Genomic DNA, 16,993 nt, shown 5'->3' with positions numbered 1-16,993 from the left:
CGGGATGCGGTAACTACTCAGGGGCTGGGACGGGGCAATCACATCTAAAAGGGAATCAGCCTGGAGTTCTGTCAGCAGTTTCCAAGAGTCTGTGAGGAAAGACGGGGGTGATATACCTAGATGAAATGCAGAGCCTAGGGCTGGAACAGGGCTGGGACCTGTTATAGAACACTGTCCTCTGCCTGACGCTGCTGTAGCTTTCTAGAACTCAGAGCAGCTGTGGTCATGTGCACAGGACCCTCACAGGGTCCTCACAGGGTCCTCACAGGGCCCTCACAGGACCCTCACAGGACAGGAGGGCTCCAAAGACTCCCCTGAGAGATTCCAGTCACTCCCTTCCCCTCCCCCACTAGTTGCTTCTGCTCCAGCTGAACGTTCATTGTCATGGAAATGAGAATACTGCAGGTACAAGGTTTACTGAAGGGGACGTTTGTTAATGTCACACAACAATCCAGTTCTAGAGAAGCGGGACTTCCAGCCCAGTGTCTTGTTCCTTCGAGCCACAGTCTGGACTCCTAGGGTGGGCGGAACATGAGGCTGAGCCAGCCTTGTTCCTCTTCCCATCCAAACTCTCCGGACACATGGCTGCTGTCCTATAGCCACTTCTGGCCAGAGCGCCCCTGAGAGCCCTGGGGTTCCCCAGCTCTGCCCAGCTCAGTGGTTCTCAACCTTTCTAATACTTAAACCCTTTAACATGGTTCTTCATGTTGTAGTGACCTCCAACCGTAAAATTATTTCGTTGCTACTTCATAACTAATTTTGCTACTGTTATAAGGGGTAATGTAAATATTTGGTATGCAGAATATCTCATGGATGACCCCTGTTGGGGTCACAGGTTGCGAACCACCAGGCAAGATGCTGAGATTACAGTCCATGGAAAGTGTAAGGAATACTTATAAGGTTCAACTCCATTCTCTCACCACTGGTGTTTATCCTTCCAAAGAAAATTGTTGAGATACAGAAAGCTCCTGTGTTTGAAGGCAAAATGACCACATCAATCTCTAAGCACAGGGCCGGCCAGCCGCTGTGTTCTTTAAGAAAACAGCTTTAGGAGTTTAACGACAATTGAGAGAACAAAAGTGAATTAAAAGAAATAGTAATTAAATCAGGAGAGAAGTTTTTGTGAAGAGAATGGCAAAGGAAATTAGATCTGGTAATACTGAAAAATGTGGCTGGCTGGGCCGGGGGAGCGCAGGGCCTGGTGAAGGATAAGGGAGGGAAAGGCTGGAAGACAGCAACTGGGCTGAGGGGCCCTAAGAACAGAGTCTGGAGATGGACCCCTTAAGGTCACTTGGCTACCACGTCTAATGCAAACAAAGCCTGATTCGTCATGATTGTCTCAGGATCCGCCCAGACCACCCATATGTTCAGTGATTTTTATTTATTTTTATTTTTTTTGGAATAATTCAAGGGACAACATACAGGTTAAGTTTCATACAATGAAAGGATACATGGTAGTCATCTGAGAAGACTCATGCAGCCCCAGGGGGGAGTGGAGATTCCATTCAGGCCTCCCAGAGGCTTGCTCTCCTAGGAGGGCCAGCATGTTACCTTCTCCAGTACTGGCAGATGTGATAATGTGGATTGTGTTTAAGTTCAAAGTTGCCTAGGACCCCAGGGTTTTTTCATTGGTCCTGGTCACAAAGGCCCCCAACACCTGGTGACTGACAAAAGCACCAAGCCTGGGCTGGAGAGACGGCTCGGTGCTTGAGAGTACTTGTTGCTTTTGCAGAGGACCCAGGCTCAGTTCCCAACCGTCTGCGACTGGAGTTTCAGGGGCTCCCAAGGCTTCTTCTGACTTTCACAGGCAGAAGGCACACACGTGGTACACCTACATACATGCAGGCAGAACATTCATACAGAGAAAGTAAAAATTAAAAAAAAAAAAAAGCAAAATACTGTATCCTTAGAAAGAAACAGGATACAAGAACACAATAGCATCCTACTGCCCTATCAGTCCAATGGTTCAAGACCATTGTTTTCAGATTCCAGCCACAGGCCAACCTGCAAGCCTTCCTACAGCCAGGAAATGTCAAGCCAGCCTTGATAACTTATTTTGGCACCATGGTCAAGAGGAGATCTTTCTAGACACGGGAAAGCAGCACACGGTGATGGCTTGAACCTGGCTCTGTGAGGTGAAAGGTATTCCATAAGTTCCCTGCGGGCTGTGCCAGCCTCACACTGCTCTCAACTCTGGTGGTAAGAGGGCCACCCACGCTGCTAAGAAAACTGGCATCTACCAAACCCCACCAAGGATTTTCTACAGCCAAAGCTGTCTGCTTGAATCAGAGCACAACATGATATCAAACGTCCAGACACCACGGCCTACACGGAAGCAGTGCTGGCCTCATATCAGAACGGCCAGCGGTTGACGTGATGCCGGGGACTTACACTTCTGGGAACTTCACCTTGTGCTTCTGCGTTGGGTGCAGCCCTTCTCCTCCAGGGTAAGCTATCCAGATGAAAAGCTGTCGGAAAATCACCTTGAGGGCCTTGGATCAGAACGCACTGCTTTCTTGTTCCTTGTAGGGGGTCCAGCCTCGACACAGGATCAGAGTTCTCAACTGGAAGCAGGGATATCTGGAAGGTGCATGATAAACACACACAGATACCTTTTCTGGTACAAACTAACAGGGAATTTTTCCCCCTTACTTTATTAAACCATACTAATATTCTTTCAAGGACAAACAGCCAAGGATGCCACGGTGAGAGAATCTTATCTTCATGAAAGACATCTCAGGTGCTCTCTTCAGTGATGCCTCTTATCATTCTGGGAAGCCAAGAAACATAAGCTACTACAGACGCAGCAAACCCTCATTTAAACCCTTTTACTATACACTCGTGAAGGGGATGTTGCTTGCAAAGCCTCCCGCCTATCTCCAAGCCTCATTGCAAGCCCATGGATCCCTCAGCCCTCATGCAGCAAGCCTCTTCTGCGCTGTTTCTAATGGCATCCCTTCAACTTTCCACTGTCTGTATCTGGAAGTTCCACTTTACCGTGACCATGTCCATGTTCCTGTCCACCAGCCATGTCTGACAGCAATCTGACCTCCCAGGACACTCAGTATTCAACCTTCTAGCTGCAGCTGACAGGCAATGTTTTAAGGCTTAAAGTTGTTCTCTCTCTCTCTCTCTCTCTCTCTCTCTCTCTCTCTCTCCCCCCCCCCTCTCTACCTCCCCCTCCTCCCCCCTCTCTCTGGTCCCTTGAAGCTGTATGTACTCTCTCTTCAGGCTGGGGGTTGTGCTCTCCGGTTTGTTTCCTTTCTCACACTCACTCTGTACTTTTTCTTCTTATACACACACACTCCTCACACACTCTTTTTCATACACACACTCTCTCTCACACTCCCTCCACACACTCCACACACTCTCTCTAGCACACCTTACATTCTTTCTCCTCACTCACTCTCCTTTCCCTCGCCACACTCACACACGTCACTCACTTTTCTCTTTACACACTCCCTTGCCTTTAACTTGCCCCAGTCTTTTATTGCTCCTCCAGAAGAGGGTAGAAAAGACATCATATGATCATTGCCAAATCAAATTCAAAAGAATGACCACGTCCCACAAAGAATCAGGAATTACAATTGTTCCCCAAAGTATCAAGCTTCCCCTATACCCAAGCCTGTGGCCAAAATTAGTAATTGCAAACTTATCGTTATTTAAAGTTTAACTTTTTGACGTATTATACTTCAGTGTTCAGAGCTCCGAGGTCAGCTACTTGCATTTTCCTGTGAAGCTGTAATCATAAAGGACATGGGCAAAGCTGCCAGGCGGTGGCCAGAAAGAATCAAGTTAACCCTTAACCCAGCAGTTCTGATAGCTTCCCGCTTCTGCACATTGCACACAATGACTCTCCTAAGGGTCCCGGCGTTTTGACTTAGTTTTACTAGTATATACATTTATGCATTCTATACTTCCTTACCAGAATCCACTCAAATGCCATGTAAAACTTACTTCATAACCTCAATAACTTCCTTTCTGAATTAAAGTATCCCGCATTTGTGTCCCCTTACTCCATTTTTCCTTATCCCATAATTGTGTCTCTCATACTAATGCTTTTTCATGATTCCAGAAAGTTCCTTCACTTTCTAGTAATGGATCCTGTAGGACTCTAGCAGTACCTGGCTCTGTTTCACTTTCTAATATTTCTAAACATAATTTCTTCAAACTCTTTTTGCAAGTCAAGCATTAATCTGGAACTACCACTGTGCAGTTACTGCATTGATTCCAAGATGAGAACATACAGCATGCACCTGGGCCATTAGGGCTGTGCTGTGCTGTGCCCCTAGGCCTCAATTTCCAATTGTTAGAATCATTAATTACATCAAGGGGAACTTCTAGTTTCACAGAATTCACCAGGGCAGAAGGAGAAAGAAATAGGAAACTCAGATAAAATAGAATAATTATGCACACCAAGGCCAAATGAAAAGCAGTCCCACACAAATGAAATCTATACAGCCATTGTGCAGGGCGAAGGTTAGGAAAAGTGGGTACACTTTTTTTTTATAAAGAGCTGACACAGGCTGCTGAGATATCTACATCCCAGCCTACTGTGGACAGTCTCTTATCTCTGATGGCAGGTCCCCTAGAGGGATGTGTCTCCTGCTTCTCAGGGTCCCAGATGACATCCTTTTTTACAAGGAGCTGTTGCAGGCTTCTAAGATGTCTCTAACCCCGCCTACTACTGGGAGTCCCTATCATGGTATGCTGTCCCAGCAGTCTCTCAAAGGACATGATGTGCCTGATGGTGGTGGCACAAACCTTTCATCCCAGCAGAGGCAGGCTCATCTCTGAGTACAGACACTGCTTATCATTTCTTCCCGAGGTCATCGGGAACTTTCAGGACATTGCGTCTACCTACTACAGCCTATCACAAAACGGGGTGCGGGGGCAAGGGGATGTCAGGCCAAAAGGGAGCCATGGGAGAGCTAGTTCAGGCTGCAGAGATAGTGCCACCGAGTCAGAGAAAGGAAACAGGTGACCCTGCATGCTGTGGCCTCCCAGGGTCTTCCGGCTCTCACAGATCACAAACTGCCCACACCACCAGCTCACTAATATGCAAGCGGGTGTTCCCAGAGGCAGAGGCAAGCAGATCTCTGTAAGTCTGAGGCCAGCCATGTCTACACAGAGCTACATAGAACCCTGTCAGGAACAAGGGCACGCTCTCTGCACTCACAGCTCCACCGGGTCTCCAGTACTCCCTAGTGAATGCAGCCTGGCATTGTAGACGCCCTCAGGCATTTCAACCTAGAACAACATTTACGTGATTTCAGAATATCGTGTCCAACTCCTCCTGTGGGGTCCTGACACTTGGAATCTAGTCGAGGATGGGGGTGGGAACAGGACAGACACCCAGCTGTCATCATTCCAGGCCCACCATGTTCAAAGTTAACACTAGAAGCTCAAGATGTCCCATTCTCAACTAGTTCAGGGACTCTGGCACTGTCCTTGACATGGCTTCTCCAAGGACTTCGAAGGCTCAGCCTAAGCTGATGATAGCAGTTCACTTTGATGGTTGTCTTAAACGGGGTTTCTATTCCTGCACAAAATATCGTGACCAAGAAGCAGGTTGGGGAGGAAAGGGTTTATTCAGCTTACACTTCCACATTGCTGTTCATCACCAAAGGAAGTCAGGACTGGAACTCACACAGGGCAGGAAGCAGGAGCTGATGCAGAGGCCATGGAGGGATGTTACCTACTGGCTTGCTTCCCCTGGCTTGCTCAGCTTGCTCTCTTATAGAACCCAGGACCACCAGCCCAGGGACGGCACCACCCACAATGGGCTGATCCCCACTAGATCACTAATTAAGAAAATGCCTTACAGCTGGATCTCATGGAGGCATTTCCTCATCTGAGGCTCCTTTCTCTGTGATAACTCCAGCTTGTGTCAAGTTGACACACAAAACCAACCAGTACATCAAAAGCAGGTAGAATTGTAGCCCACGTCATGGGGCCTGGAAGCTTCTCAGAGCCAAGAACACCTTAACTCAAGTAGAGATCTAATATGTTAGGATTTTATAAGTGCTATAAATAAAAGCCAGGGGTGGTGGCTCGTGCCTACAATACTGAGGCAGGAGGATTAGGCTACAGAGGGACTACATAGACACACACACACACACATCATTAATAGCTCATAAGCAGTAAATTTATTATAAAAGCAGCATAAGATGTAGTATACATATGTAATAAAATTATTTTCTGCCTAGAAAGAAACAAATTCTGGCAAATGATAACCCATGTGGAGGACATTATGCCAATCAAATTAAGGTCACAAGCACGACAAACACCGTGTAGGAAGAACAGCCGCACCATGAAGACAGCGATGGCCGTCAGCTGCTGGGGAGGGCAGTTTTGGGAGGGAGATGGGGAGAGCATCCTAGAAGATAAATGGACTGAATACCACTGAGCGGTGAGTTGAAAATGGTTAAGATGAAAAATTTTATGTTATGTGTGTTTTACCACCAAAAAAAATAATTTTCTTTTTTATAAAAACGGGAGGAACAGCTTGAGCACCGTTCCTCTGCGACGGTGTTAGCATTGTGCTGCAGAGCCAAAGGCAGCATGGAGTGCGTGCTGCACATCTTTACATCTCCCTCCCAGTTCCCTTCCTTCCCTTCTGCTGACTGCAGCCTGCCCGTCCTGCCAGCGAGAGCGCACACACCTTGTAACCCACTGCTCAGAAAACAGCAGGTTTGTGGTTACCACTGGGGACCAGGCTGGCCGAGCCAACGAGGCAAAGAAAGCACCCTGTGTGGCTGCAGTATCTGTCTACCCTAGAGACAGTTAACACGGACACAGACAGACAGACACACACATTTTCCCAAATTAGAGTTATAACTTTTAGCTGTATTTGGCACTTCTAATGGGCTATGGGGGTGGGGTGGGATTTATTACAGATATTATTGTCTTTTTTCCAAATGAATCAAACTCTGTTTTCTGTGTTTCAAAAAATAAAAACACCTGTGTGGTGCAGTAAGACGTTCACAGAATCCAAGAACACCAGTTTTCCAGCCATTTTCCCCCAAATAAAACATTTGTTAAGATTTACAAGTGCAAATTCACTGATATGTCACCCTAGGAAATCTTTCATGGGGCTGTGGGATGGCTCCACAGGTAAGGGGGCTTGCTGAGAAGACTGATGATCAGAGTTCCAGAACATAATGGTGGACAAAAAGAACCAACTCCCCCACGTGTCTTTTGGCCTCCACATGCAAGCCTTATCAATCATACACTCACCCTGCCCCTCCCACACACAACCAACTAATGTAACCTTTAAAGATAAACCTTATGAAGAGACATACTGGGTAGCATGTGCAAAGCTTTGGGTCTGATTCCCTGTGACATAAAAGACAGGAGACGAGTCGGAGAGAGGAAGGAGCCAGCCAAGGAGGGAGAAGACAGGAAGCACAATTAAATAATTTATACGCATATATAAGATATCAATGAAAGCCATCATTTCGTATAATATGCAAATTAAACAACTAAAGGGGGGAGGGGACACACAACTTTATCTTTAAAGTGTGACACTAGTGTCTCAGGCAGCCATGCGCCCCCTGATGTGGATGCTGAGCTCAGAGCCCATGACCTCTGCAAGAGCAGCAAGTGCTCTAAACCACTGGCCCATTGCTCCAGGCCAAAGGTGGGAATTTTAACTCTTACATATGCATCTGCGCGCACACAGCAGCTCTTCTGCGAGAGCAGGGCACACCCTTAACTGCTGCCATCCCTGGGCCTCAAGATGGTTTTATTTTATTTATTTGAGGGAATACATGTGTCGTGACACATGTGGAGATCAAAGAACAATTTGTGGGGTTCAGTTCTCTCCTTTCACCATGCGGATCCCAGGGACTGACCTCAGATCATCAGCAGGTTCTTCCCCCACCTGGACCGTCCACCCGCCCTTCCCGCTGACCTGTTTTACACATGGAAGACTTAAACACACCTTCAGCACGGATCCTGCTGGACAGTCAGTCGCTTCTGGGCACCTGTGTGGCGCCTCTGGCTCCTGGACTGCCCTGCTGGGGTGATTCTGAGAACAGCAACTGCTGTTTGTACTCAGTGGGCAGCACAGGTGACAACAATCCCAATACTTCCTTTTGGACACAATTGTTTAGGTAGTAGTATAAAAGTGCTGTCTCACTCCTATTACAAAGTCTTGGATTTTTGAAATAAAAACAAAATTTTACCAATAAATCCAATTTCTCAAATTAGTTCTTTCAAAGCATATTTACAAATGAGAGACCAGTGGTTGGAAGTCCCCGAGGGATACCTGGAGAAGAGAAAAAAGCAACCGATTGCCTATGATTTTAGACACAAAGAACTGAATGAGCCAGGCCTGTTGGAGGGGTGGAGACAGGAGCATGGCAAGTTCCAAGAGAGTCTGGGCTTCACAGCGAGACCCCGTCTCAAAAGAGTAAAAACAAAACAAAGAACAGAATGAGCAGACACCTCAGCCAAGACTCTTGGTTTCTCATTTCTGTGACTCTTACCCTCGGCACCAGCTGCCTCCCACAGATCCCGGATGGGAATCCAAGGCACACTTCTTGAAAACCAAGTACCCAAAATGACACTCACCAGCACAGAAATACCTTGGGGAAAATGTGCCAAGGCCAATTAGAGTATCTTGGATTTGGGTGACTACACGGTTATAGGAGGAACTGTCAACTACAAAGAATGAGCTCGGTAAGAAAGACTACCCACTCATGCACTGGTAAACCAGAAGGCAGAGGGCCCTTGCAATAACACATCAGCAACCAGTCTCCATATAAAGCAATTCCAAAGTTTATTGCCATAGAAAAAACTGATTTCTCAAAGTCAATTCTTATTCTCTGTAAAATAATACACATGAACAGAAATCACTATACTTTTGGTCCAAGATATGTTGGGTTTTTCCTTCTTCTTCAGATGATGGATAGATGCAGCCAAAATCTATGAACGCGTGTACTTGCCCCAAATGTGCAGCATAAACACAGAAGCGATGAACAGAAGACTCATCACCAGTACTGGGACAGGGCCACTGGGAATGAGAAGAGAAGCCATGCTTACTTCAGTCACAGGTACGCTTAACAGTAACGACTGCCCGAGGGCATCGAGAGGACCTTGTTTATACCACGCAAAGGATCCCCAGAATTGATACTGGACAGATAAGCTGTGCTGAGGCTGGAGGGGGTACGGTCTCCTCTTCTGCTGTCACACAGCACATTATACCCAAACGAAACCATCTGATGGCCAAAGATAATCCCTCAGATTTGCTAATTTTATGTACTTAATATGTTCTACAATAAAAAGAAAAATTTCCCAAACTCTTATGTGCAAAAGAATCTATTTACGAACCTTCTCAAATTAACATGTATTAAGACAACCCTTTCCATCTCATTACAGTGTATGATACACACAGACGAATTGAACCTGCACAAACTCATGCATCTCATAGGTGAGACAAGTATTAATCTCACTTTCTACATAGGGAAACCTGAGGCTCAGAGGAATTCCTGCCTAAAGACACCCAGAACACAGAGGTCAGAACTCTCTGACTCCACCCATCAAGCTCTTGTACCTCCAGGAAGTTCTTTTTGTTTCTTTTGTTTTCTTAAGACCAGGTCTCTCGGTGTAGACCTTATGGTCCCAGTACTCACACAGACACCAGGCTGGCCTGGAACTCAGACGTCCACCTGCCTCTGCTGGCCTAGGGCTCGGATTAAAGGTGTACACCACACCCCACACATCTAATCTTAGCACCACATTCCAGAGACTGCTTAGTGTAGACAGGGAATAGATTCCCCCATCTGCCTTTCTCTGAATCAAATGCTGCTATAAAGGCCTGGCTTCCGTGTTTCTTACTGGGAAGGCCTCTGAAAGCACACAAGCTGTGAACATTTACTCTGTGCATGGCCCACACCAGGTTTGGAGAATTCCGCACATCTCGCTTCTCCTCCCAGATACAACTGGGAAGTAGAGACTCCAGAAAGGAATCCTTTACTGTCAGGCAGGCCCAGGTGAGTAGCAGTAGTACCAGACTGGATCAGACTGGATGATAAATACTATGGAGATCGACATCTCTGCTCATCATTCTAAAGTTTGTACAATTGGAGTAAGAAGGTTAAATCGGAGTGGGCACCGCCATGTTCTTCCTCCCTTATGCTAACATCAGCCCAGGCACAGAGCTGAGGACCAGCTCTCAAGGGACTTGGGGTGAGGATGCCTGACATTCACACGCTTGCCTGACCCTCATTCCTTACCCTCCGTCTGTCTCCCCATCTGCAAAGAGGTTACTACACAAGGCAGACTTATAGCAGGTTCTCAGGAAACAATAATATCAACCTGAAAATCTTACAAAATCCCCAGAAGGAATCAAAAATAAGCTCAAAGGAGTTGGCGGGCAGATTTGTAGGTAGGAATTCTCAACTGTGTTCTTTCACCGAAGCACATTTCTCCGACATGGTTAGGATACTGCTTGTGAAACGTCAAGAGAAAGTTCCTACCAGTTCCCGGGAGTCCCCGAGCACCACAATCGAAGGACTCGAAGGGTAGGCCTGAGCCAGGCTTGCCCACACGAGGTGTTCCCACCTTTCTGAGGAATTTAAAATGAGTCCCATGGCCACTGGAAAGAGCAAGGAAATACAAGCTACTCCTCCAACACTAAGAAAATCACCAAGGCTGTCAGAACACCACCAGCTCACAGCCCCTCAGCTGAAGAAATGCTTTGTAAAAATATTCTTACAAGGTGACAATGGAGGGTGGGGGGTGCACTAGCCAGGCCTGGTCACGTGAACCTACAGTCCCAGTGCTCAGCTAGGAGGCTGAGGTAGAAAGAAGGTAACTTCCAGACTAGTCTGGCTACATTGTGAGACCCTGCCCCCAAGGGGAAAAAATGTAACAGGAAAAAATTCAATAAATGAATTAAACCAAATCCCACAAGTTATAGGGAAATCTTCATAAACTAAATCTGAAACGTGAGCCAAATCAGTTAAGCTAACTGAATTTTTGTCTCTTCTCTACCAGACGGGCAGTAGAGGAAGGTGTGGGTCCCAATAGTCAGGCCTGCTCTGCCTCCTACCATTTGTGTCCTAGTACCTCCCTGCCGCTGAGACTCCTCATCTGCAAAATGGCGCAGCTCCTACCTCAGGAAGGCCAGTCAGATCAAAACAGAAAAGAGAGTACGTTTTCTGAAAAACATTAAGTGCTCCACACAGATCTGCTGCTATTACCCTCAGCCCTTATCTGCAGGGTTTAGTCAGGAACAGGAGGAAAGGGTGCTATGGCTCCAGACAGCCTGGCCTAGGAGGTAAGTGAGGCACAGGACAGAAGTTGCATGGCAGGCCACTTCTCCTCAGTCGATGAGTCCTAGCAAGGCTAGGCTCGGAAAGCGATGCACTCACCCTCCTGGGTCCACCTGCCACCTTCCCACCACAAGGAAGCCAAGGGACTTTGGGAAACACGACATAATCAAAAATCTCCATTAGGCTGTGATAATAGCAGCTTCCTCCTCAGGGCAGCTTTGAAAAAAAATCACCCAATCCCCAGTCAAATCCCCTCCTTCATTTCAGGAGCACCAAATGAAGAGCTATTTCCTCTAATTAAGCAGCTTCCCTTCCGGTTCTGGAGGGTGTGGGGTGCACTAGCCAGGCCCCGGGCCGTTTACCCTGACACAGGGGCAGGAGGCTCCTTCTTCTCAATCACTCCCAGAAAGGCATCGTTCAGCACCCTAATCTGCCCATCAGTTGAGGAGCAGCAGGCAAGCCAGGCCCAGCCCACCTGGCACAAATGCAGCGGCAGGGGATTATGTCAGGGACGGCTCCTACACCTCGGTCACCAGGACGCACACAAGTCCACTCCACCACTTACACTTTGAGCCCTGGGGAATCTTCTGTGTAGAATCGCCACATCCCCCCAGTCCCTGCAGAGGTGGTGCGGCCTGCACTCCGGGTTCCGCAGCTGGCATTTTTTCTGAAAGGGATTAAAAAAAAAAGTAGTAGTTTTTCTCAGAAATCTGTTTTGTAACATAATATATGCTTCTAATATACAGGCTTTTAAAAAAAAAAAAAAAAAAAGCATGAGAAGACCTTCTTTACTAGAACTCGAACCCTACTTTGCCTCTCTGCTCTGAGTACTAGCTGTCATGTGCCAACGTGGGCAGGAGCCGCCTTTACCACAGCTAGCCTCCTCAGAGTGTGCTCCAGTTAGGTCTTCATAGGAATGTCTATGAAGTAAACCCTATCTATAAATGCCCTTAACTTATAATTTCATTTTAAAGAGACTACTCGAAAAGATGGTTTAAAATAACTGCACTGGCAGCAAAATCAAGAAAAGATGCTGAACTGTGATTACATCAAGGCCCCGAAATGGAGAATGCGCGTGGTGGGTGCGCGTGCTGTAACGCTCCTGAGCCATTCTGATAAACTGACCCTCAGTCTTGGGGAAGGGCTGGAGGTAAAGAGCAAAAAACATACAACCCAAACTTGTTCTCTGCAAAAGGACGACAGCTGGTGCACAGAGCCATCCTGGCAGACAGAGCAGACCAAAGGCATGGACACTTAGGACCAGGACCAGCCTCTCCTAGCCGCTATCCTCCTGAGGGACAAGGCACTGCCCAACCCTGTGCTAGAGTAGCAAAGCATGGGCTTGAGCACTGGATGACAAGAAGAAATCCAAAGGAATCTTCAGCCGTATCATCATGCCAGAAGTATTTAGGTGTGAAAAAAAACAATGTCCTGCCCTACCAAATCCCAATATTCTATTAAAATCCCATTCCTGTGTGGGGCTGCTGATTCTTGAACAGGCCTAAAGCCCGCCTCGCCCCATCATAGCCTTGGCATGACATTCTGAGTGCAGAAATCCTGTGTGTAGCCTAGGGAGCTCATCCTGCCACACGAGGGGAAGACTAGAGCCTTGCTCCCCGACTGACCCCAACTATGCTCATGACAACTCTGAGGGCAGTCAGTACCCACGGTTTGACCCTACTCGGCTATCGAATGACATCTCACGTACATTAGTTATGGTCCACAGTAGTCTGGAAACATACATCTCTATGTTTGACTGCTTCTGTGGGAAGGCTATGAATAGCAAAAAAGATGTACACAGTATACAGACTGCCTGTGCTCTTGGAAAGCCTCCCTGGGCAGGCATGTCTCTAATCTCCTTTGTTTATAAAACAGGAGCTGTGACCAAAGATAAACCGGTGTCCACGTGGAAAGTTATCACCTGAGCCACAACTACCACCATTCACATGCCACTCTCCGAGGCACAGCCCCTCAATTTAGTTCTCTTCGAAGTTGGAATTTCAAGATCCCAACAGAAACCAGTAGGATTTGTTGTTGTTACTTCTGCCACTGGCAGTGGGCAAACAGAGTATCTGAGGAGCAGGGTCCATAGGAACACCAATACCCCTCGTTACCTTATGTGGGGAGCTAGCTGGGGCACCCAACGGAGGCCACTTTCATCTCTTAATCTTCAATGAACTCTACATCTTCTTCCTGTACTTTTAACCGAACGCTGTTCACCCTAACCACGTGCATGCTTTGGGCTGCCGCTATGGCTGCTGGCACGTGCTGGAGCTCACTGACCTGCCTGTCTACTTACTGTTCCTGTTGCCTAGGAGGCCGATCCTCCCTGGCCCAGAGTGTCACTTGCTCCCTTGCACTCACAGGTCTCTATTCATGAGCCACTCACCCTATCCAAACCAACCACCCTCACTCTTTCCTCGGCCCAGCTTCCTTAATTTATTGGCTTCATCACTTGAAACCCCATGACCTATTTATTTGCCCTGGTTACCCATGGCCTCCCCAATGGGAAGAAGTTCACAGGAAGCAAACAAGCCCTAGCTACCTTTTTTACAAGAACATTCTCCAAGGTAAAGCAAGGCTCGTCCTGGCAGACCTTTAGTTATTATTCCATAACTGTCTTAATATCCTTAATTGTTCCACCATCTTAAACGTCTAATTTCCACCCTTTCTGCAGGAACACCATGTAGCGGGCAGTTCACAGTATGTGTCTCTAGGATGTCCTCAATCATTCTCATCCTTGTGGCAGCTTCCTTTTCCACTGTATTGTGCAGAGCCAGGGCTCTAACCCCAGCTTAATCGTAAATCCCACACATTCCTTCTCTGAGGCCCTATTACTGCTGTCACTTCATTCAGAGAGGGGTAGAAATTGCACGCTACGCAGCCGAAGTATCACTAACCATAGCTTCAACGCTTCTCAACGAATGGACATAGTTTTAGATAGACACAGCGATCACAACTACCTCACATCGCTAACCATAGCTTCAACGCTTCTCAACGAATGCACATAGTCTTAGATAGACGCAGCGATCACAACTACCTCACCATCCTACATTTCTAGAATGAATTTTGTACAGTTTGCGTATATAGCCACACACTCACTAGCACATGTGAATGAGTTCTGTACACGCCATACATATAACCACTGGCTGTCTAGTTTTACAGGCTCTACAATACCAGAACCTAAAAGATGTCATCCTTATCCAGAACCTTCAAAGTTACATCTGTCACCTCACTTGTGCACTGGTTGCCTCATTTTTAATTATTATCCTTTGATAGTTTCGTAATTAGGTACTCTCTGGTTCCCTAAGAACTCTCAGACGGCCAAACTTCCCTCTTAATTCCTCTTGAACAAAAACCAATCCCCAAAGAACTATACCTACACGAGTATCCCCCCCCCAAAAAAAAAACCTCTGAAATCCCAGCTAGCAACGAGAAGCACCTCCATAATCTAAACCACAGCTCAACATCCTTTGCTTGAATATCTTAATGACAGAACATTCATGGTCACTCGGGGTCACCTTACCACTTCTGACAGTTCTATTACAACTTCCTTCTCCAAGCTGCAATCTGTTGCACATGTTCAAACCACCTACTTTAGACTTTCAGATTTTCCTGCCGTAGTCAACAAGGAAAGTCCCTCCCATCCTCTTTCCTTGTTGTTTGTGTTGTGTTTTGTGGGTCGTGCTAGGGACCAAGCCCTGCAGGCAAGCTCTCTCTTACTGAGCTACCTACCCACTATATCCTCAAGCCTTCCTCCTCACATTCTTAAGGTTAGTTTGAGAGTACTCCTTGGTGTTTTCAAGGTCCACTCCTCTCTACCAAAACCCTTACTAGTTGTTGTACAAACACAACAATACAGTTGATTGATTGCCTCGGTCAACGTTTATTGTAGCACCATTTAAGATGGGGGCTGGAAAAGAGGACTTGGGTAGATGCTCTGTGAAAGCAGAGGAGATGAACATGTAGATATAAATACTTGTATACTGTCTCAATAAGGGTTTTCCATTGCCGTGAACAGACACCATGACCAAGGCAACTCTTAGAAAGAACAACATTTAATTGAGGGTCAGAGGTTCAGTCCGGTATCATCAAGGTGGGAGCGTGGCAGCATCCAGGCAGGCATGGTGCAGGCAGAGCTGAGAGTCCTACATCTCCATCTGAAGGCTGCTAGTGGAAGACTGACTTCCAGGTAGCTAGGATGAGGGTCTTATAGCCCATGCCCACTGTGACACACCTACTCTAACAAGGCCATATCTCCTAATCCTGCCATTCCCTGGGTCAAGCATATACAAACCATCAAAAATACTACTACAACTATAATCCTAGCACAGGAGAGGTGAAGGCAGGTTGTGTGAGACTGTCTAAAAGGAAATTAGGTAACTAAATAAATAGTTGAGAAGAGTCCAGACATGATGATGATGGTGAGCTCAGAAAACTGTAGTGAGTTCAGAATTGCTAGCTCACAGGAGGGAGAAAGGAGAAGCCTGGGGTCCCTCTGAAGGCACCACAAGAAACTTACAGAGAACCTAAGTGAAAAAAGTTAACAACAGGCTGGAGGATGGGAAGTGGGGGAAATACAAAGTAGAAGAAGTTAAGGGATAAGTTAGATGGACAGAAATGGAGGAAGCAAAGTAGTGTGGTCTTCCTGTGAGGTCTGGCATATGACTGGATGGAGAAGGCACACCAAATATGACTGGATGGAGAAGGCACAAAAAAAAAAAAAAGTAGTGACATTTAAAAATAAGGAGACACTGAGGCTGGACAAATGGCTTGGAGGTTAAGATGGCTTGGAGGTTAAGAATACTTGTTGCTCCTGAAGAGAACCACAAATCGGTCCCCAGTACTTATTTGGTGGCTCACAATCATTCATTAACTGCAGTTCCAGGTGACTTCGAGGGCACCAGGCCAGAACGTGATGCACACACACATACATGCATGCAACACCCACACATATACAAAATAGATTTAAAAAGAAAGACACACAGCTGGGATGGGGAACCAGGATGACAGGCCGTCGTGTAAGGCAAATTTTGTTAAACAGTGTCTGTGGGACCTCCCGTCGGAAGACAGAAAAGTAAAGCCTCACACACATCAGCCATATGCCAACGCTTTTCCTAAAGTTGTTCCTGATCCCAGTCTAACTTAACTTACCTTTAACTAAAAGTGGCCCGTGCAGAGATGATTAAGGAGAGGAAAACCATGTCTCTCTCCTAAACTAACTGGATGGCCACGTCAGCTCGGGCTCACCCGGACCCTATGAATCTTCCCATCCTGGAGCTCTTTCCAGCAATGCAAATTCCTGGGTCCCTCGCCTCTCCCAGGCATAACGGGGCCGCCCACCGAGCCACTTACCTCTGCCGGACAGTGGATCCCGCCGCCCGTGCGGCCACTGCTTTGCTAGGAGAACGCCCAGAGGAGCCCACGTTGGTGGCACTAGGCGTTGGACCCGGCTGCAGAGAGAAGCAGACCAACAGTGAACATCGCGGGTCCTTTCCACACCTCCGATCCCACACCCACCCAAGAAGCTGGGAAGAGCAATGAGGTCCCGGAATGAGAGAGACCAAGACAGGGGTTAGTGCGCACCATGCTGATGTCTAAGAACAGTAGGCACAAGAGATATGAAGATGGTAGTCGGGAAGTTGCGGAGCACTCAGAAGACTCCTAGGGACAGGCTCTGGCACCGCCCCCGGCCGGCTGGCAGGGTCTTC

At 47.1% G+C, this 16,993-nt stretch overlaps 1 protein-coding gene and 1 long non-coding RNA gene across 2 annotated transcripts; both read right to left on the bottom strand.

The window, feature by feature from the left end:
- Positions 1 to 1,374: 1,374 nt before the first annotated feature.
- On the bottom strand, positions 1,375 to 8,350 carry LOC134486936 (uncharacterized). The gene is made up of 2 exons (XR_010066519.1): positions 2,409 to 8,350; positions 1,375 to 1,831 (listed from the first exon to the last, which is right to left on the bottom strand). It is a non-coding gene; the product is annotated as an uncharacterized LOC134486936 (long non-coding RNA).
- Positions 8,351 to 8,762: 412 nt separating this feature from the next.
- On the bottom strand, positions 8,763 to 16,973 carry Sec61b (SEC61 translocon subunit beta). Its single transcript, NM_001106654.2, has 4 exons — positions 16,869 to 16,973; positions 16,638 to 16,735; positions 11,848 to 11,949; positions 8,763 to 9,019 (listed from the first exon to the last, which is right to left on the bottom strand). Exons 1-4 carry the CDS (start codon positions 16,869 to 16,871, stop codon positions 8,932 to 8,934), a joined length of 291 nt encoding a protein of 96 aa, NP_001100124.1. The 5' UTR covers positions 16,872 to 16,973; the 3' UTR covers positions 8,763 to 8,931.
- Positions 16,974 to 16,993: the final 20 nt, after the last annotated feature.

The sequence above is a fragment of the Rattus norvegicus genome, chromosome 5, assembly GCF_036323735.1.
Source record: "Rattus norvegicus strain BN/NHsdMcwi chromosome 5, GRCr8, whole genome shotgun sequence".
Taxonomy (NCBI): domain Eukaryota; kingdom Metazoa; phylum Chordata; class Mammalia; order Rodentia; family Muridae; genus Rattus; species Rattus norvegicus.
Note: the sequence above shows the minus strand (reverse complement) of the source record. Positions and strands in the feature narration are given on the sequence as shown.